Source organism: Gavia stellata, chromosome 3 (assembly GCF_030936135.1).
Source record: "Gavia stellata isolate bGavSte3 chromosome 3, bGavSte3.hap2, whole genome shotgun sequence".
In the NCBI taxonomy this organism is placed as follows: domain Eukaryota; kingdom Metazoa; phylum Chordata; class Aves; order Gaviiformes; family Gaviidae; genus Gavia; species Gavia stellata.
In genome coordinates, this window is record NC_082596.1 from 9,424,075 (window position 1) to 9,445,885 (window position 21,811).

At 47.5% G+C, this 21,811-nt stretch overlaps 1 protein-coding gene across 1 annotated transcript in view; it reads left to right on the plus strand.

The window, feature by feature from the left end:
* Window positions 1–14,715: 14,715 nt before the first annotated feature.
* The window catches only part of KCNQ3 (potassium voltage-gated channel subfamily Q member 3), a 204,190-nt gene continuing 197,094 nt past the window's right edge, over window positions 14,716–21,811 (plus strand). The window contains exon 1 of the mRNA XM_059815440.1: window positions 14,716–15,053. Within this exon, the coding sequence (XP_059671423.1) occupies window positions 14,716–15,053 (338 nt within the window). The remainder of the gene's footprint in view (window positions 15,054–21,811) is intronic.

A 21,811-nucleotide genomic window follows, 5' to 3' on the forward strand; every position in this document is an offset into this window, starting at 1 on the left:
TATGTTGCAGTAAATTCCCTGAGGGATACATTATATGACTCAGAATCAGTTTGAAATAACACAGTCCCACTTGGTTCCTGGTAATCACATTGGAGATGCACTTTGCACCATGCTGCACACAGAGCCTGCTGTCTTATTCAGATCCATCTTTTTAGCCTCTGCTTTCTTTCAAGTACAGAAAACACGGGGGTAGGTCAGCAAAAGTTCAGGTTTTGGTGAGACAGAATTTGTGATTATAGTTCTTACCTGTGTGTTCGTTTATAGTAAAAGGAATATATGTATATATAGCTACACTATAAGCCTGACTGCTCCAGATTTATCTTTTCTCTTCCAGGAGGAAGGAAAGGAGAGTTGAAACTGAACTCAGCCATTCAGATACAGGATGCTAGAACTTTGCATTAAATCTTAGATACCTTTATTTACAAAATCCCTCTATCACCTATTCATGATCCAGTCAGTACAGACTTTTACATTTGATACAATATAAGTGTGATAAAGGCAAAAATAATCTGCAAATTGTTGTGTGGATTAAATAGTTGCTTGTTAACAGAAGTGCAATACCAGTAATTTGCAAAAGGCTTTGGCTATTAAGACAGATACCTCAGAAAACCAGTATTTCTCCTTCTGTCCCAGCAACAATTTATTGAAGGTCTCTATTTAAAAACATAGATAGTGAATGTCTTAAAGAGAGCCACAGAAATACAGTTGTTCCAAGCATATTCTGTATAATTTTGATTATCGGGATCCAAGTGTAGGACCTGCAGTGCATAGATGCACTTCTTTGAGCTTCAAGGTGGACACCTGTAGTCCTAAAATTAAGTGGTCTAGGCTCAGAAGCACATGAGGGTTTTTTTACATGTTACAGAGATATTCTGAATATTGTGCTTATTTTTCCTTTAAATGTGCTCTCTGCAAACCAGATAAAGTTAAGATTTCCTCTATCTCACTGGTGCACTGTAAACATTGGTTAAGTGAAGAGATGGAAGTATTTAATTATTGTGATAATATGAGGCCATTATATCCCATTGACTGTAGGTAGCTGGCTCTAGGGAATGCACTGTATAAGCATCTGAAGTGCTTTCCAGATACTAATTATTGCCACAAGACTATCATTGCCGTTTGAAGGTACGGAAATTAAGGCATGGATCAGTAAGCACTGGGGCTTTCAAATATGGCAACTCCCAGTCTAGACACTGAAATCTATGCTGAAAATTTCCAACTAATTGCAGTGTTTTGCTCTTTCCAAGCTTGCTCGAAATCTGCCGAGGAAATACAGAGGTATTCAGAAGATCTGAATGAGGCTTTTTGGTTTGGCTAAGTCATCCTTGCCCTTAGCTTTCGATCAATTCTGTTAGCGCAGAACTTCTGGTGGTTAATACAGCTTGTGCCTACGTGATTTAAGGGCAAATGCTGGGAACTGAAGGCCAAGTGGCTTGCACTCTGATGTGCTGTGAGCCGCTGGGGTGAGGCTTCGGAATTCCACATTCAGCCTCCCAGATCTCCTTCCCTTCCAGCCTCCAGTCTCCAGTAGCAGCAAGACACACTTCTGGTCCAGCACAGCTATGCTGCAGATGGAAATGCCAGAAGGCAACTGAGGTAGTGAGGAGGAACGTGGGCTTCTCTCCAATGTGCACAAATGTGTAACGTCTCGCTAATGCATTTAAATTAATGCTCTTGTAGTTTCCTGGTAAGAGAAAAAATATCTTGTGGTGCAGGCACTTTCCCTTTTAGTGAACAGTGATGCCTCCAAAGAATGAGGTCTTGACAGTCTGAAAGAACTAAGTCTTTTTTCAAGCAGAAAGGTCAGCTACAGGCGAAGGAGCTGCAATGAGAATACCTTCAAACTGCTCTGTCACTTACCTCCATGATAAATTGCTGGGAACTCTTTCTCCAAGGCTAGATATATTTAAACTTTCTTTGATAGATCATTCTTTTAAGGGCAGATTGATTGGACCAAGGTATGAGCAGACCAGCCGTAATTTGGCCTGAAAATAGGTAGTGAGGTGGCAAAATGGATCCTCATCTGCAACTCTTCCCCTTGCCTCGTTTTCCTGTAGTAAATCTGCCTTTGTTCACTAACTGGCCTCTGTGCTGAACTCTGCTATATTCAGAAGTGCCAGCAGGAGCAAGGAACAGGAAAATGCTCAGGAAGATATTTTAACAAATTTAAATCTCTTAAAGTGGTGGGATTCAAATATAGGGTGCAAGATTCTGCTGAACTGGAGGGTGCAGCATGCTCCTCTGCAAGCAATAGCAAAGTCTTGGGATGGGCTCTGGTCCTTGCACTGTTCAAAGCCTCTGCGCTGCAAGGGACTGCAATTTCCAAGACCTCACATTGTGGCATTAAGAGAAAGCGGTCCTTCCAAAGCAACCTGAAAGCATGGTCCCCCAAATGGAGCACACCTATTATTTTTTTTAACCTGTTTTTTTCCCCCATGAAATTGGAAAACTGGGTTTGCAGTGCTCTTCTGAAACTACAGGGAGGTGTCTGACCCCTGCTCCAGGGAATTGTCCCCACTGGGATCACACACCTGGAACGCTAAATCCCCGTGGCAGAAAAGAGAGGCCATCAGATCCCCCAGGCTCTTAACTTGTCTTGCATGTTTTGCAATCAAAAAAGGACATCTTTTTACCTTAATAGAGCAATGATCAGCTTAGGTAGCCAAAAGCTATGGCTACAGCAGAGTTAGAAGTAATTCCCCTGTAGGCAGAATTTACCTTGACCGTGCACTACACCCTGAACTCCCGCTGCTCCAGCAGTGCCCCGCAGCCATCAGCAGTCTTTGGTGGGTGGGGCTTTGGGTATCTGAGGCTGTTAAGATGGTACAAATACACTGATGGGTTACATTAGAAACATAGGGAGAAAGAGATGCCACATTGGATAGGGACAAAAACTGGGTTCTTGTTGCTGTCGGGTTGCTGAATGCAGAGCAACGCCGTAAAAAACCTCATGCAAATTCAACTCCATCAAAGAACCTCATGCAACTTCAACAGTACTGCAAGTAATCTCAAGGCTGGAAAGGACAGTGGGAGCAATTTGTTTCTGTCTGTTCAAAATGCTGCATTTTGGCTTTGGCCAAATTTCTATTTCTATTACTACTTGCTTGATCCCCTAAAAGAGAATAATGAAATGGTAAAACACACACTTCAAACAAACCTTAAAATGAGAAATTTTGACTCTGTCTAAACTTCTGCAAAACAGGTAAAAACCCCTCCACTCAATTTAATCCATGTCATAATTTTCTTGTTAGCATATTTTCAGTTTAACCAAAAAAAACCTTTCCCTTCAGCTCAGCTTGAAGCCTCATCATGAACTCAAGAGACAGAATACATTCATATCATGATGCTTTTGTTCTTACAGCTTTCTAGAAATGTCTACCAAAGACTTCAGCATCAAGGTTTGTAATGAACCTGGATATCACAAATGATCTTCTGCCTAACACAGAGGATCAAGCTGGAATGAAGTTTGAGTGCTCTTCAGTTTGGCTTCAGCCTCCGACAAACCAATTTCCAGCCACAGTCAAAGCCCAAGCATCTGCTGCTGTGAAAATGAGGTGGGACAGCTAGATGAACAGACATGCATGCAAGGAAGAAAGATTTTGTTTTTCATCAAAAAGCCAGAGAATAAAACTGATGTCTAGCTTGGGAGCCCAGGAGGTTATGACAGCCTCTTTAAAAGGTGAAACTTGACAACACTGAGTGCAATTTCAGGCTGTCTGAAGATTCAGACAGACGTGGGGATTTGTGGCCTTGCTACTGAACCTCAGTCAAAAATGCATCAAATCTTTCCAGTTTACAGGATCCACAGATCAACAAAGAGACATTTGACTGACTGGGAAGAGCCTATTTGGTCCCTGCTGCTCCGTGATGCTGCCCTGGCCGGCCATGCAACTCCTCAGGGTCTGCCCCAAGGAGAAAGCAGTGTTCTGGTTTAAACCTCCCTGAAACTCTGAGCATGAGGAGCTGCTCGGACATTGAAACTGAATTATTGTTTGCTCAGCCTTTTAACAACTTCTTACCAAACTTATCCATTTTGTTGTTTTTATTTTTTAAACTGAAAAAAATCAGCTTTCCAACTATTTATAGTGAACAAAAAGTGATTCGCCGGCTTCTCCCAAAACTCATTTACAAGAAATAATAATAATAAAAAAAGAGCTTAACTTATCATGTTGATTAAAAAAATAAATTATCTTTTTTAACCATTTCATACTATTCAAAAGAAAACTCTGAGAGAGTCTTTAACTTATTGCTGAAGAATTTCTACGGATTTATGTTCCTAGCAAAGTTTTCAGGTGTCAGACCACTATACTCATATCTGTGATGTGTCCACTCCTCAGCATGCCCTGAACTAAATTACCGATGAAATAAATGACAGTAACTTCGGGCACTGAAAGGAACCATCTGGTGGAGATGAGACTAACAGATGTGCTTTCACTGTCGGTACCTCAATCCACATACTTAAGAACTGCACTGCTATATACCTCCTTGTTCATCTGCTTATTAATAATGTAGCGTTTCTGTTCTTGCAGCACTGAGACATCCCGTTCATCACTCCAGGCCCTGCGTAGTGACAGACGTTGTAGTCTCAAAGCACTAAAGGGCTAAAGCTCCAGTGAACTCTGTGCACTGGTCTTGGAAGAAAATGAAGCACAGGACCAAGTACTAAGGAATCGAGACAAACAACTGCTCCCTAAATGGCACATGGAGTGATATTGATCACAGCCACACAGGGAATAAGTAATAGTAGGAAGAGAAAGCAAGATCTTTTAAGTGCTACACCTACGTATTAATTGCCAAATCAACTCTTCTCCTGAACAGATGACAGCAAATCTTATTCCTTCCTGCTGGGTCTTCTAGACACACTATCTCTCATCACGGTTTCTTTGGATATTGCATTCTGAAATCAAGCTAAGCAATAATATGATTTTAGAAGCACATCCATACTATCACTGGACAGGTACCCCGGACTCACCTAGACCCACGTTTGCAATGTTCCAGCAAGTGTGACTTGCTGGGTAGGCAGAGGGTTGCTCTAAAGCAGAGCTTTGTGACCTTGTTCTTATGCCTACTTACTCATCAACTCTTTTTAAGAACAGCAAAGATATTGGTAGTGGAAACAGGGTACGCTGACAGTGCAGGGTCCCACATCATTCAAGGTGGGAGGTGTGGACATCCGCTGTCCAGAAAAGTGGAATAAATATTCAATTTGGCAGATTCCTGGTGCGTCCCTTGCTCGCTAAGCTACAAGCATTATGCTATAGCTGGCAGCTGCAACAAGAGTATAGCCACACCATAGTTACTTGCCTGAAATTGTCTTCTGTACTGTGCAGGCTGATCAATATTTATCTTTGTGCAATAAAGTACAGTTTTCTACAATCAATGATAATCCATTTCTCATACTGAAAACTAGCACACAGAAAGTGCAAATTATGAAATAGAAAGGCAACATTTGAGAACAACAGAAACCATAGATTTGGGAGCATCATTCAAAGGGCTATGTATATTAGGGCAGGTCTGTTCAGCTGCAAACCAAGTAGAAAAATATTTGTGATCTCCCGGCATTGTGCAGCTCTCTGTTTTCTTCAGCACGAAGAGACCACATGGACTGGAGAGCTGTGCCTGCCTGTGTAGGAGAATGCCTGCCCTGAGAGAAGCTATCTGAAAATTGGGGTATGTGTGTGGTGTTGACTTGAAGGCTTTTGCTGGTCCTTCAGATCTGCAGTGTTTGGAAGCCCTTAAAAAGCTGCTTGTCAGAGACTGCTTCTGATGAGAGGGGAAAGTTGGCAATGTTTTTGTGTCATGTTAGAGACAACTGTGCAAGGAAAGGGAGGCTGGATACAGATTTTCACTTTTCACAGAATCACAGAATAACTAAGGTTGGAAAAGACCTGTAAGATCATCAAGTCCAACCATAAAAAAACACCACACCACACAACACCACACAAACAAACAAACAAAAAAAACCAAAAAAAAACCCCACACCACACAGCACCATGCCCATCAAGCCACGTCCCACAATGCCACGTCCACACGCTCCTTGAATACCTCCAGGGAGGGTGACTCCACTACCTCCCTGGGCAGCCTGTTCCATTGTGATACCACTCTCTCAGTAAAGAAATCTTTTGAGTCTGAACCTCCCCTGGTGCAGCTTGAGGCCATTTCCTCTTGTCCTGTCACTCATCACTGGGGAGAAGAGGCCAACACCCACCTCTCTGCAACCCCCTTTCAGGTAGTTGTAGAGAGCAATGAGGTCTCCCCTCAGCCTCCTCTTCTCCAGACTGACATTTGCAAAGACAGAAACTGTCCTAACACAGGACAATTTCTTCTTGTGCTTGGGAAAAAATATAATCATAGAATTGTATAATCGTAGAATCATTTAGGTTGGAAAAGACCTTTAAGACCATCAAGTCCAACCATAAACCTAACACTGCCAAGTCCACCACTAAACCATGTCCCTAAGCGCCTCATCCACAAGTCTTTTAAATACCTCCAGGGATGGTGACTCCACCACATCCCTGGGCAGCCTGTTCCAATGTTTGGAAGTGGGATCCTTGGAATACTGGAGTGAAATCTTGCTCCTACCAAAGACAGAGGACAGAAACTTTGCCCATAGGATCGTTTGCCATCTCATGGGCTCTTTCAAAGGATGTTTTCCTCTCAAGGGCTGAATGTGAAACAAAGATGGGTTAACTTTGCAGACCAGAGTTGTGTTCCACATGTGAAGGGCTGATAGCTGTGAATCATAGTGCACTTCTGGGTTAAATTCCTTGAAATTAAAATATATGTCAGGTACTTCAATCAATCCTTTGTGTAGCTGGGTGTTCAGAAGTCAGAAATGAGGTAATATTTAACTGAGGAGTCTCCAGCCTTGGAGGTATTCAAAAGCCATCTGGACTCTGTCCTGGGCAACTGATTCCGGCACCCAAGACACTTAAAGCAAAGGCATCTCTTGTCTCTCTCCACTAGAAGAGACTTGACTGAGGAATTTACAATGGATCAGTTTATAGCCTTTATAAACTGATATCCAAAGGTTTCTCCCATATGTAGCCACCCTTCCCCCTTCTTTTCTACTTCAAATCATGCCATGTGGCCATTCCTATTCTGCATAAATTTCGAAGCATTGGACACATATTTCCAGGAAATAGCCAAAAGACATACTGGTTTGCTAATCCAGGCTGCTTCCTTGTTTAAAAGTAGACAGCGTAAAGGAAATCAGTGGGTAGGTTCCCTGGGAGACGCATCCTTGCAACCACGACTTCTTCAAGTCTGAAAGCAAACAGGGAATTTGATGGGAGCCCTTTGTAAAAGCAGTCACAGGCTGTACCTCCTAGTAACTCTACAGTGACCTCGTTTGTTGTTGAATCCATAGCATGATCAGATTTCTAGTACCGACATTTCAATTCATTATTCTGATGTTAAGGGAAAATATCCAACTGATAGACTGACTGTAACAGAGAGACACTATATTATATTAGGCACAATCTGTAAGCTTGAAAATTATCTGAAAAGAAATGGAAAAATCGTTTCAGTCACTAATGATTCCACTACATATTCCTCAGAGTTGCCAACTGTAGTAACGAGAGTTCAAATGTCAGGATTTTGGGCTGATCCTGTGATGTCCCAACACCTGGAAGTGAGACTCTCACCTTACCTTCATTCACTTACAGCCAGGAGGGGAAGTGAGAAATTCCAAGTGGCTCAAAAAAAGTCGTAAAACATGCGATTAGATGAGGGAAAGTGAAAGACCCATGAAGGCCCACCTTTATTTGCTTGTTTTCCTTCCCTGAAGAACCGTGCTATTTTTTCAGGCAGCCCTTTGACTTTTAATGTTACAGTGCTGCCCTGCCTCGTGTGCTAAAGGGGTGTGACTGGAAATGAATCATAGTAAGGGAGATCCAAAAGCCTGAAAAGATTAAGCACGCTCTACTCAGTGGGTTGAGGAATGAAATAGTTTAGGATGAGTATTTTTTTCAAGACAGTCAAGGACTAGGATGGTCAGAGCTGGGCAAGGTGAGGAAAGATCCGGGAGTCCAAGGTTTGGAGCTGCTGCTGGACAAGGCCCATAGAATGCACAAACCTTGCTGGCTGAAATCCCTCCTCCTGTCTCAAAGACAAGGACTGTGCAAAACGATGGGACAAAATTATGGATGCACACATGCTTTCTGCACTGTGCCATGGATTCAGTAAGGTGAGCATGAGTGAATTATGGATGCTTTTTTAATTGGTTTGCAACAATCTTTTAATAGCATTGAGACGGTGTGAAGTTACAGTGTATTGATTTTCCTTTGTCCATGCAGTAATTTGTAGTGGTGGAGATTTATTTTCCTCTTTATGTTTTCCATGAAGCTAGTAGGCAGTGAGGCCAATGGCAGCTGGCAGTTGGTCTCCCATTTCTATGGATGCCATAGGTGGCCATGTCTTGTCCTCAGAGGATCACTGAGCGCCAGGGGACTCAATGCCTGGGGAGAGCAGAGGTGGCACAGATGACTTCTGTGGACTCATTTCCACCACTGGCAGTCAGTCGTATTGTCTGCCAGGTCAAAGCTGCTGCAGTAGCAATCCAGGGAACATTTGACCTGCCATCTCTCAGACAAGGGGAACTGCTGTGGTACGTCTATCCTTCAAGTGAGCATTGTTTCTATGAAGGTATTTTACAGTTGGTGTTTTGGGTTTTTTTTTTTTGTTTGGTTGGTTGGTTGGTTTTTTTTCTTTTTTTTCTTTTAATGAGTTTTGACCCATTTGGGACCAGCAGTGCCAGTCCCACAGTTATTCTGACCCTGAACAGGATCTAATTTAGGCTCTGGTTTCCAGCTGCACCTTGTCGCTGCAGAGAAAAGGAAAACAGCTTGAGGCAGCAGATCCTTTTCATGAGGCTCATTTGCAGTCTAGCAAAGGAAGAGCTGGCTGTCATAACTGCCTTTTTCTGCACAGCTTTGAGATTTCATGGACATCTCCACCCCTCTTCCATCAGAAGATTCAAGGAGCAGACACTGATTTCAGTCTCCCCAACAAGACTTTTGTCTGCCTTTCTACCTGGCCTGGTTTCATGGAGTTCATGCAAAGCTCTCAAAGCCAGAAGGTGACATTTTGATCACTTTGACCATCTGCAGATCACAGACCACAACTTCAAGTTAAACTAGGCCATAGCTTTTAAAAATAAAGATCACACCTGCAAGTCTGACTTAAGACCAAGTCTTAGAGTGTTTCATGCTTGCCTAGGCTGTTCCACTGATTGACTGTTAAGCTTCATTTTGTGTTAATTTAGCAGGCAGAAGCAATAGCCACAGCTTAGATTCCCTCAATGCTAAGCCCTGAAAGACAAGCCCTAAAAAAAAGAGCTTGATGTGTGACTATAAGGAAGAAGGAGGACATAGATGTAAAAAGATGAGAGAGGAGATGCTTGAGCATATCTGTGTGCTGAGCACTGAAGTCGCAGTACATGATCTAGGTCGGTGTTTGAACAATGTAGCTGCAACAGCACAGTGCTGTGGGATAACAATCCCCTAAACCAGCCCCCATGGGGCTTCAGGTCTTTTTTACAGCTAGACTGCTCCTACTGCCTGAGTTAGCTGGGGTATAGTGCTGCACTCTGTACTTGCGCCGTCTCATTTGGCATTCATCAGTAGGTGCCTCCAAACTGTGCGCAGGCACTTCGGTAGATCTTGTGGGCATCCCAGTAGTGAGTTTTAACAAAATGATTGAAAGGGATCATGAGGTAGGTTTGTGTGTGGATGGAGTCCTCCTCAAAGCCTTTGGAGCTTCAGAGGAGAGAGCATGAGGGTGCTTGATCAAGCTTCTACCAAAGGTTGAGTGGAGGTTGGTGTTAGAGACCAGCTAAAAATGGGATTAGATCTTGTCACCCTAAACGAGAAATGGGAAGCCTTCAAGCACTGCAAAAATTTTGCTTGATAAGATAGAGGAGTCAGCAGAAGTATAGAAAGAGAAGGGCAACAAAATTCAACACCATTTGTGTGCTTACACTGAAAATGAGATCCCACTTACTTCTATGGTTATATAGCTTCACCCTCCCTGTGCTGGGTGCTGTTATAGCTAAGACTTCTAGGTCAAGAGGTCCTCAGGCTTCAAATCTTTCATCCCAGGAAATGATCCCTGTGGTTTTGCTCTTCAGCACCTTTCTCAAAGCATGTCCTACTAAAATAGGACATGGCATTTTAACGACAGTTTCACTCACGCTGTAGACAATGTTGCTTTTTGTTTCCGATTCCTAGATAGCCTCCGACCATGCTTGCAAGTACCAAATCTCTGTTTCTCTGTCACTGAAGCTCAGGAGCAGCTGTTTGTCCATTTTGCTCCTGAAGTCTTTTGGAGAGTAATGGGTTTTCTGCTTGCAGTTTTCCTTCCTGTAAACGTGATCCAGATGTTCCAGCTGAATGTGCATGTGGCTCTACTAAAACATGCCCTGTGTCTGTGTGTGGTTTAGCAAGCAGTCCTTCAACAAGGCCAAGTGCCGGGTCCTGCACTTGGGTCACAACAACCCCATGCAACGCTACAGGCTTGGGGACGAGTGGCTGGAAAGCTCCCCCGCAGAAAAGGACCTGGGGGTGTTGGTCGACAGCCGGCTGAATATGAGCCAGCAGTGTGCCCAGGTGGCCAAGAAGGCCAACGGCATCCTGGCCTGTATCAGAAATAGTGTGGCCAGCAGGAGCAGGGAGGTGATCGTGCCTCTGTACTCGGCGCTGGTGAGGCCACACCTCGAATACTGTGTTCAGTTTTGGGCCCCTCGCTACAAGAAAGACATTGAGGTGCTGGAGCGTGTCCAGAGAAGGGCGACGAAGCTGGTGAGGGGTCTGGAGCACAAGTCTGATGAAGAGCGGCTGAGGGAACTGGGGTTGTTCAGTCTGGAGAAGAGGAGGCTGAGGGGAGACCTCATCGCTCTCTACAACTACCTGAAAGGGGGTTGTAAAGAGGTGGGTGTTGGTCTCTTCTCCCAAGTGACAAGTGATAGAACAAGAGGAAATGGCCTCAAGTTGCACCAGGGGAGGTTCAGGCTGGATATTAGGAAAAATTTCTTTACTGAGAGAGTAGTGGAACACTGGAATAAGCTGCCCAGGGAGGTGGTGGAGTCACCCTCCCTGGAGGTGTTCAAGGAACGTGTGGAAGAGGCATTGTGGGACATGGTTTAGTGGGCATGGTGGTGTTAGTTGATGGTTGGACTTGATGGTCCTACAGGTCTTTTCCAACCTTAGTGATTCTGTGATTCTGTGATTCTGTGATTCTGTGCTTTGTCACTCGCAAGAATCCAACTGATCTATGAATAAGCCAAGGTAAAGCCATATTATCTTGACCAACCGATATAATCCCTTCCTGTTTTCCTCTAATTTTAGACTATAACCTCTCCAACTGAACCAGTTTTCTGTTTGACAAGGGCCAGCATAACCTTCTGGGAGATGCTTACCACAGGTCCCTCTGCACGCTCCCAGCAGGGCCTGTTACAGCCTCCTGGCTGCAAACTCCAGCTCGGCAGAAGCACTTGCTTTTGATTACAGAGACCTCCAGTGTCAGCCAAGGAGGTGAATATCAAACCCATGCACGTTGGGTGCTGCCAGCAGCACATCATAAATAATAGTAGTGGAGTGTAATTGTTCATCAGGCCAAATCATAGCCTGGAGTGCTCCATCTGGCCAAACTCCCTTTGGCGTCAGTGGGCGCTTTGCCAGAAGGTGTACAATAGGATTGGGGTCCCAAGCAGCGGTGCCTGCAACGAGGTACTGTAGCGCCAGTACTAGGGTCTGATTCAGATCCCCTTGAAACTGCTGAGTGTCTTTGCACTGATTTAGAAGGCTTTAGCTAACTCCCCTTGCATTACACCGCTTCCCAGCTAGTACGGCTACATCTAAGCAATAGTTATCCCAGATGGAGCATGGAGGAGAAGAATTCCTGACACTGAGAGATAGGATTTTAAAATTGGAGAGGAGATGGAAACTCTTTCCTGTTGGGTCTTAAAAGGTGATTTGTACGGGGGTGATTTGGGACGTGAAAATGTCTGAGAGCCTGGCTTTTGGAGGATGCAACTGAAAAAGCCCAACATGTAGTGGATATTGAAAAATGCTGTGTCCCTGCTGTAAGGGCTACAAAAGCCAAACAAGCTGGTGTGCCTGCCTATCAATCACCTATTCTATTGCACATTGGCTCAACCCTTTGCAAGGGAAAATAATTTACTGCCCCCTCACCCCCACCCCGAGAAAATTATTTACCATCCCCATTTCGGTTTGAACATTTACTGTTGTGGTTCAAAACTGTGATGAATTGGTTAGCTATAAATTTTCTTTCCTTCCCCCTTCTCTTCCCACCTCTTCCTATGTAATGCTGGGATGAGGAAGGTTAAGGCATAGGGTGTTATCCGAAGTAAGTGCTGTATTCTCAGTGCCCCATACATCCTCGCTAATGCTTACAGCTCCCCTGTGGTATTGGGAAGTATCATCGCTATTGTACTGAGGTAGAACAGGAGCTGGAGAGAGATAAATGGCCTAGTTATCAAAACTTCCTAGCCTCCCACAGCCCTCCTTGGGAATACAGCTATAAATGACATTCAAATGATGCTGATAGATGTTAGCCGAGCGGGGAGCAGAATGCGTGCGTTCCCGGTGCCACGCTCAGGCCAGCCACTTCTTGCTGATAGTGTCATGGAGATCTCGGCTAACCTGACACGGGCTGCTGCCGCGATAGCCGTGTGGGTGAGATACCGCGCTGCCTGCTCACATCTGCTTGTGGACAAATCCCTTGGGGTTGCAAAGGTTCAGAATCAGACGGTGACTGAGACATATTAATGCAGGAGCTTGCAGAGCTGAAGGCGGATGTGTTAGCTACAAACTGGGAGGGGAACAGTAGCAGAGGGGAGTGCCAGGCTGTGAGGGCCATTTTTTCTTCTTTGGCACTCAATCTGCTCAATTGGACCTTCAGAGGGTCCAAATATCAGAGGGCAAACAACCCTTCTTCCACCCAGGAATGCAATGGCAGAAGTGTAATTTTGGAGTGACCTGGGATGTCTCCAATAGTGGCCTATAGTCGGGTCCAAGGCAGTATGGCCCCTGCAGCCCTGTGGTGGGTCCAAAAATCACCTCCAGGAGCTCTCTTTCCATCTCTTGTCCTTCCTGGTGTGTGAAACAGGAGGAGGACTGCTCAGATCATAAATCCCTCGGGGAACGGAGCAGCAGCAGCTAGAGTAGGTGGCAAATCTGCTTCTCTTGTGAGTCTGGAAGGGCTCTTGGGTGTCTTGGCATCTCTTCAGGAGATACCAGGAAAACTCCTCCATCTGGAGGAGGAGGACCTCTCAGGAAAACAACCAGCAATCTGTAAGGCTTTGTCTTTTTTTTTTATTATTGTATTATTATTATTATCTGTCAAGAAAGAAAGGCTCCATTAGCCCCTTTGTATCCTCCCTCGGTGTAGCTATGCAAACGCTCAGCCCCGCAGGCAGGTTTTTACTCAAGAGCAGCTCTGCGAGGAGAGGGGCTGTGTCTGGTGTGTTGTGGCAGAAATGCCGAGGCACTAAAGGTGCAGGGCACGCAAAAGCCGTCTCTTCCCATCTCCCTTGCAGCCAAAATCACATCCCTTCAGGATTTAGGTCCGCGACTGGACTGGGGTGCTGATACACATGCTAAAGCGGGGTGGGGGGGGGAGCTCTTAGGTCCGACGGGTCAGGGCAGACCCCCCCGGGGCTGCAGCTGGGCTGGGGCCCCGGCGGCGCTCCCTCGAGGAGCCACCCGGGCTGGGGCAGAAGCAGCATCTCCCGCAAGAGCCCCGTGCAAACAGCCGCTCCCCGGCGGGGCTGGGGGCCGCCCGGGAGTGCTGCCCCCCAGCCCCCGCTCCGCGGGCGGAGGCTCCGGCTCGGCTCGGCTCGGCTCGGCTCGGCTCGGCTGGGCTGGGCTGGGCTCGGCTCGGCTCGGCTCGGCCCAGAGCGAGCCGCATCGGCCGGCAGCGCCTCCAGCCGCCCACCCGCCGCCTCTCCCGGCATCCTTCCTCCCCATCCGCCGCTCCTTCCTGCTCCGGCGGTGAAAGCAACCCCCCGCCGGGGGCCGGGGATGCCCTCCCCCTCCCCTCCCTCCCCTCCCGCCGCAGCGGGGGAGGGGGGCTGTGATGCTGCGGGGGGATCCCCGGGTGTCGAGCGGGGTCTCCCCTTCCGCCGGCTGCCGGGATCTCCCCGCTCGGCGCCGGCGGCCCCAGCGGCGGCTGCTGGGGGCTGGCAAGCGGGGGGGCGGGGAGGGGGCAGCCCCGTGGCGGAGGGCCGGCGCCGGTGCCCCGCGGACGAGTAGCCACCCGGGGCTGGGGGAGCGGGGGGCGGGCGCCCGGCTATTTGCTGGCTGCATACAATGGGCCACTCCCTAACGTGAGGGCTCGGGGGGAGGCAGGAGCTGGGAGGAGGAGGAAGAGGAGGCGGGGGGGTGGGGGAGGAAGGGGCTCGGGCGTCGGGCTGGTAAATAAACTCCGCGATGATTCCCCTCCCTTGCGCCGGCCCAGGTGCCCGCCGCGCTCCTGCCTCCCCGCTGCCCGCCGGCCAGGATGACCTGACGGGGCTGTGACTGCCTCCCCCCACCCCACCTTTTTTCTACCCCCTATATATATACACACAGATGTGTATATATATACCTACATAAAGGAGCCGTTTGGGGGGGCGGGGAGCTCGGATCATGGCCCTGGGGCTCCCGGGGCTGCCGCCGCCGATCTGCAGCTCGCCTCCGGGTCCCGGCGGCGACGATGGGGCTGAAGGCGCGGCGCGCCGCGGCGGGCGGTAGCGCGGCCGGCGGGGCGGCGGCGGCGGCGGGGCGGCGGGCGGCGGGCGGTGGCGTTGGCGACCCCGAGCAGGGCTCGCTGGCCCTGGGCGCCGGCGCCGACCGCGACGGGACGCTGCTGCTGGAGGGCGGCGGGAAGGAGGAGGGCGGCAAGCGCAGCCCGCCGGGGCTGGGGCTGCTGGCGAAGACCCCCCTGAGCCGCCCGGTGAAGCGGAACCACGCCAAGTACCGCCGCATCCAAACTTTGATCTACGACGCCCTGGAGCGACCCCGCGGCTGGGCGCTGCTCTATCACGCCTTCGTGTGAGTACGCGGGCGCGCTGCCCCCGCGGAGCGCGGAGCGGGAGCGCGGAGCGGGGCTCCCCCGGGGGCGCGTCCCGGGGCGGCGGGCGGCTGCCCGAGGAGATGCGCCCGGGGCCACCGTTTTGCTTTATCATGCTCGGCGTAAGGCGCTCCGGGGCGCTGGCTCCAGCCCCGGGGGGTGGCAGGGGTCTTATTACGGGGTGTGCCGCTGCGTGGTTTTATTTGCTTTTTTCCTGCCGTCGGGTTTTCCGAAATGAGCAGCTGCTGTTAAGCCGCTGTCTCTCTCCTGTGTGCACCCCCGCCAGCCCGGGAGCGGCATGCCCGAGCCTGCGTGTCTCAGACCCTGGGAAAGGGGTGCCAGAAAGACCAAGCTCGGAGCAGCTTTAAGGCTCGAAGTGCTTAAGGGGGACACTGCCAGCATCAGTTCAGCCTGGAGCATCGCGTGCGGTTAAACTAGCTGGCATAAACCCCGAGTGAACCCACTCCTTCAATAGTCGAAAGTGTCAAATGAAAACCGCTTATTTTGGTCCAATAAGCGTCACCCTGCGGTGCATGAAACCCGAGCATTGCAGCACTGTCACCCGGAAAGTTAAACTGCCCACAAGCGAACTGAGATGATGCAAGCTCCTTTTGTGGCCCAAGGGTGACAAGTCAAGTTAATGACCACTGTTTTGCATTCCTAAAAATTCCGTTCCTTTAAGTTTTCATAAGGAATATGGAACAAAATAAATCTGTTTACAGCATAGAATGGAGTTGCCAGAGTCCTATTAAAATAAATGTGGGATTTAGTGTTGTGAATGTGTTTGAAAACCCAAGGGATTATCGGTGGTCACGGTGCTACTGTTTTTCTTTAATGCTATAACATGTACAGAGCCCTGTGTGATAGAGGATTTAAGCAGTGACTTCTGAAATTGGTTTGTTTGCCAAAGACAAGCAAAGTGCTCTAGGCTGCATGGGCTGTGAGCCTGGAGCTGGATCTTGGGAAGTCCTGATCATTGCACTTGCAAATAAACACCTTGAGTGTAGGGCTGGGATTTTACCTTCAGGCGAATTTCTCCCTGATGTTTGCAGGGATTTAGCCCTGGGCGAGGAGTAAAAGGCAGCGTTCACTATTGAAGTGCTGCTGTGTACCACTCGCTCATTGCTGCTCCTCTCTTTTCAGTGTTTTCATAAAGTGCATCTTGGGATAAAGGTTCCTGCTTTCCAGCTTAATTTCTGTGAAAACGTCGACACTGGATGCTGTGACACTTTTTTGGTTCTTTCACCCCTTTTTGCCATGGGAAAACTTGTCCTAGCAGGCAGGGAGCGACAGCATTGGGGTGTGTTATGCTGGGAGGACTCTCTGGTCCGGAGCTTGCGGTTTGGTCGTGCTCAGTATTGCCTAACGCTGCTTCTTGTTGGGGAGAGCCGTGTCTGGATGGAGGGGCACCCTGTGCATCCTGCCTTGGTCAGCCCCCACACGCGGCATAAGTGAGGCTTTAGCACAGGCTAGAGTGTTATGAGCAGTTGGCATCTCTCTGTTTGTGGCCAGTTATGGCAGCTGGGTCAAATCCATGCCGGGGCACATGTCTGGGTACAAGCAATGGGACAGTGGATGAGTCTAGAGAGGCTCGGGCAAGCTGAGAGATCCACATTTATTTGCAACGGTATAAGAATTTCCAAGTTACAACATTCATTTTAGATAGCTCTTTCGATGTGCGGTTAACCTTAAGATCCTTATGCAATATGGATCACAGAATGGGAAAAAAATTCAGTATGTTTGTGATGTTTGATCCTTCTTAGGGGTGGACCTGATGCTCTATGTGGCCAACTTGTCTTGGTGACTACTCAGTCCTGCAAAACTGAGATGTGAGTCTGACCTGCTCTCACCGAAGTCAGTAACAGTCTTGTTAAGACAATCAGTGCCAAACTCAGCACTAATGGAAAAAAAACACTTTTAGAAGTCTTTATCCTTAAAGGAAGTAAAATACACAAGTCCTGGTCTGCCAGCCCAGCACAGACGTCCCATCCCTTCCCAGGACATCCAGGGGGCTCAGCAGACCAAGGCTGCTGTTGGCCACACAGTGTTTCTGTTCAGCCTCAGCTCCTTCTGAACTCAGTAGAAGTTGTGGCCTCTTACCTCACCGTAGGATCAAACCCTACAAAAGAAATCTGCCAAAGGTGGTGGAAGAGTGTGCTGAGATCTTGCTGACAGGCTTCAGAGCTTGTTCCTGTGACTGGAGAACGATGACCTGCTCGAGAGTAGGAGCAGTGCCGTGGGGAAGCAGCACCTAAGTTAATATTCAGAGTCTTTAGTCTTGCTTTCAGATGAATTATCTTTTAACCTTTTTCCTTCTGAAAAGGAGTCTCTCTCATGTTGGAGGTGCTGCTGTGACACTGTGTAGTGCTGTCCCAGCAGTGCCCCCGTGCTTCTTTTCACACTCGAACAGTTTACGCTTTCCTTTGGGTACGTGAAAGATTGCCAGCCTTTCCATAAAATCTACCAATGTGATGCTTTTTTCATTTTCAAGAAAAGTCCCATTTATTTTAATGACATGTTACATTTTGTCTCACTCTTCTGAGTAACTTTGCAATAAATACCATGGCACCAAAATTAAGACTAAAAAGGTTGCTCTCGTATACAAAAAAACAAGAGAATAAACAGCTGAGGGCCAAAAGGGATTGCAGCATGGGTGGATGAGATGAATTCCTTAGAGATCCAAGCATTCAGAGGTGTTTAATGAAGAGCTGGTGCAAAGGACTCCAGTGCTCTGTATATTCCCGGATTTAGGAGGTGGGAAGCTGCTGATGGAGGAGAGTTGCGACTTTCAGGGCACGTCGAGGGTGTTGTGTGGGGGCAGGAAGGGGATTTGCAAAGGCCTTTGCGAAAGCTTTGGATGCCAGAACTTTTAAAAGGGTGGTACAGATGGGATCTCGTTAAATCGTACAGTGATGCCCATATGGATGCAAAGGGGTCATGATCCTTTGTGCATCTCACGGTTATAATGTGCACATAAATAAGGTTTGATGCAGTGCCTGTTGTAAGCGCTCACTTCAGTTTAGGTGGGGTTAGATCTACTGAAATGATTCAATGTATTGAAATAATTCAATGAGAACGCATAAACGTGATCAGGCCCTACCAAGCCCTAGGGACAAAGATGCAGGGGAGAAAGGGAGAAATTCCTGATGGCAATTTTAGAGTTCAGCTTTCACTGGCAGTGATTTAGGGAAAGTGACATGAGGTATTTTCCTTGCGATTCTTCCTCCTTCCTTCCTCCACTCCCACAGGTGAGTTTGTCCAAGACTATCCTTATAGCAAAGAGAAAGGTGACTTGGTCGTAAAGAAGCTGACTCTGTTTCCTCCACCATCTGAAAACATTTATTCTCTGGCACCTCTGCTAGACAGGAGCTTTACGTAACACCCGTGAATTTCCCCTCTGCTAGAATGCCAGGGTTCACAGACTTTTTGGCAATATGGCAATATCTTAATGGCACGGTTGGTAAGAGAAAATTGATTTTCCTATGAAAAATGTCACCTCTGTAAAGCTAAACTCCTGCTGAACATTTTCAGTAAAAAAATAAAAAACAATAAAATCTGGTTTAAACTATGAGGTTTTTAATTCGGAAATGTCTCTTGGGGGTTGCAGGTCAGGCTATTATCTATCCCTGCAATTTTCTGAGCTAGTTTCCCTGTAGGTATAACTGCTGTGCCCATGATGTACTGTATTTTCCTTTGTGTTGAGGAGCGCAATATATTACAGGAAACCCCCGTGGTTGTGCCTCGTGGGATGTGTACTTTGGCCAGGGAGACCAGCTCGAGACCTGTTCGCCTCCACAAGCCATCCAAATGCTTTATTTATGCACAGAAGCATAATGAATAGAATAAAAAATTAAAAACAAGTAAGATTTTGATATTCCCGTTTATTTTTAATTGTAAGCAGAAAATATTTGGTGGATAATGGACAGAGTCCAGAAAGGTAACAAAATACAGCTCAAGTTTGCAATTGCAATTTGTGGAAAATTTTCAACCTGACTTAAAGAAAAGAGAGGCTGAAGGAGAGGTAGCTAGGAGATATTTTATTTTCATATCATCCTCTGAGACAACTGCAGCCCTTACTTTCATGGAAAAATAAGACTAGGAAAAGGCTTGGGATTAGATTTTCTTTTTTGGGAAAGTGTGCAATATTGGCTGCACTCTGCTGGTGTAGGTCACCACAGAGTACCTGCTGATGAGAGAGGGAAACCATGGGGAACACTTGAAAACCCTTCCCTATTTGCCATGCAATCTTCTTCCAATACCACTTAATACCTGGAATAAAAAGAGGAGGCCGAGTCATGCTATCCATCAAATCGCCAATATTTCTGAGAAGCACCGGCGAGCACCTCTTGCATGACTGATCGTGGGTGGGTTGTTTGCAGAAAAGAGTGTTGAGGGACTCGGGGAACAGGTTGAAGGTCTGGGGACTTTCCATTATTTTCCTCTTTGCCCTTCAGGGGATGCTCTGTAAGATGTGGTGATGCGCCAGCCTGTGTCAGCCATCTGGGGTGAGGTGGGAACAGGCTCGGGGTAAAAAGAAGGATAAATATGAATCCTTCCTTGGCCTGTTTGGCCTGGACTTGTCTCTAAGCGAGTCCCTGGAGCCACAGAGCAAGCCTGGTCCATTAGCAAGTGCCCTTTGCTTATGTGTTTGCCAATACAAGTTCTGTTTTAATTATTTATGCTAATTCATCGTAATGCATGGATAAATATTCTGCAGTATACTTTGTAAAAAATAATGAAGTCTTAGTCATTGGAGACCTCACCGCACACCTCTGCTATTACATCTCCATCGAGGCTCGTGGAGTCCGCCCTGGGTTTGCGTGCGGTTTAGTGAGATGCGACTGCATCATCTCAGCTGCTGGGATCAGCCAACATCGCGGGCTGTGGTCACCGGCTGCCGAAAGCTGGGCTTTGCTGGTGGGGATGAGAAGGGGCACCAGAGCCTGGGGAAGCCACAGACTATATAACGTGAGCAGCTTGCGATCCCCAACTGTAGCTTCGGAGTCACTTCAGCAGCTTGTAGGTGCCCGATGCTTGTTTGAGCACCCGAACTACCTCTGAAGTTACAGACCTGGCTCTTTGGTGGGGATGGGTGTGTTTTCACCTACAGCCTCATATCTCCTTGCTAGGGCATCGGTGCCGACAGCGAGACCCGCTCCGGGAGCAGGTACCCGTGGGTCGGGTCGGTCAGCCCTCGCGCTCGTCGTTGCCATGGCTACGCTGCTAACTTGCCGAGTTTTGGTGCTGCTCACGCCTGCTCGATGGGCTCGCGGGAGCTGCAGGCGCACGGCTGCCTGTAGCACAGGCATGCGCCTCAGTGTCCCCCAAACCCCTGGAGATGCAGGTCCCCGAGTGCCCTTCTGCAAGTGCAATCCCCCGCTCACACCACGCGATGCAGCCTCATCGGGATGGGTGACGAGATCCTCCGCGGCCGGCGACGCACAATGGAGGGCACAATGTGTGGGTGAGGATTGGCATCGCCTGCAACAGCAATCAGCAGTTGGTCTTCCGATGCTGTCAGCTCAGCCCAGGATTAAGCCCCTCAGGAAGAAGTCATAGCCCCCGGTGTAATTTCTGTAAAACTGAACAGTCCCATATTTCATCATTTTGATGAGAGGTGATACAGCAAAGCCCCTCCAGCAGCATATCGTGTTTTTCTTCTCTTTTGAGAAACTTGGTAGTGAAGAGTAGCATCATCTCAGTGCTACCCCAGCAGTCCTGGAGGCACTGTCAGTGGTAAAGCCCAGGACTAGACTTATCGCACTATCTCCAGCGCAGCAGCTGGGAGTGTGGTCGAAGGTACCACTCGCATCGTAAAAGCCATTTCAGTCTCTTCATGTGCCTCTCGCTCGTCGCAGCAAACATCAGATCCTCATGGGGCACTGCAGTGTTAGGGCACCTCCGGGCAGCTGCCTGGCAGAGGGGCCACATGGCTTTTAATCTGAGATGGAGATTACGGAGGCGTTCCAAAAATTTAACAGGGAGAGACTTTCCATGCTCATTTTGCTCATTTTGGTGCATAATGTAGAAACATTCAAAACAAATCTAATGGAAAAAATAATAACTAAAGAATATGCATATTAACAGCTGGATTAAAAAATCCTCACGTACATATAATACCAGTTATATACCACTGTGTGCTTGAGCGTGTGTAAGTGAACATGCAGGTGCCCCAGCGGTGCGTGCCTCTCCCAAATATCATCCCACAAGCTACTCACCCAGCATCTTTCTGTTCTTTCTTTGGGGCTCTTTGTCTTCAAATATCATGTGATTAAATCCTCTGTATTTATAGCTTAGCCAACATACAAACCTGTGCGTGTATGTGGAGCACAATTCTGTACCACTTGATCAGTAGAAAGTCCTTTCCAGCATTGACATGTATGTGCAAGGTCAGGTGATGGCGTTCATATTCAAGGACAAGGTCTGAACTTGAGTAATTTGGATCTAATTTAACAGCTATAAGAAACTTTCTAAACAAAATCAGTCCAGTGAGTGTTAAGATCATTTATATCTTGTTTAGAAACATAATAAATTGGTGACCTTAGACATAGCCAGGCAGCTGGGTGGTTGGGTACTGCCATGATCAGCCTTGCATGGTATAAATAAATGATAATGGTTATTCTTGTATTTAATAAAGCTATATTCCCTTCTTGTGCATGGAACTTTACAGAAGGAATGGAGCCACGGAGACATTGCATCTGCTATTGCTTCTGGCAGATAGTGTGTTAAAGGGGATGAC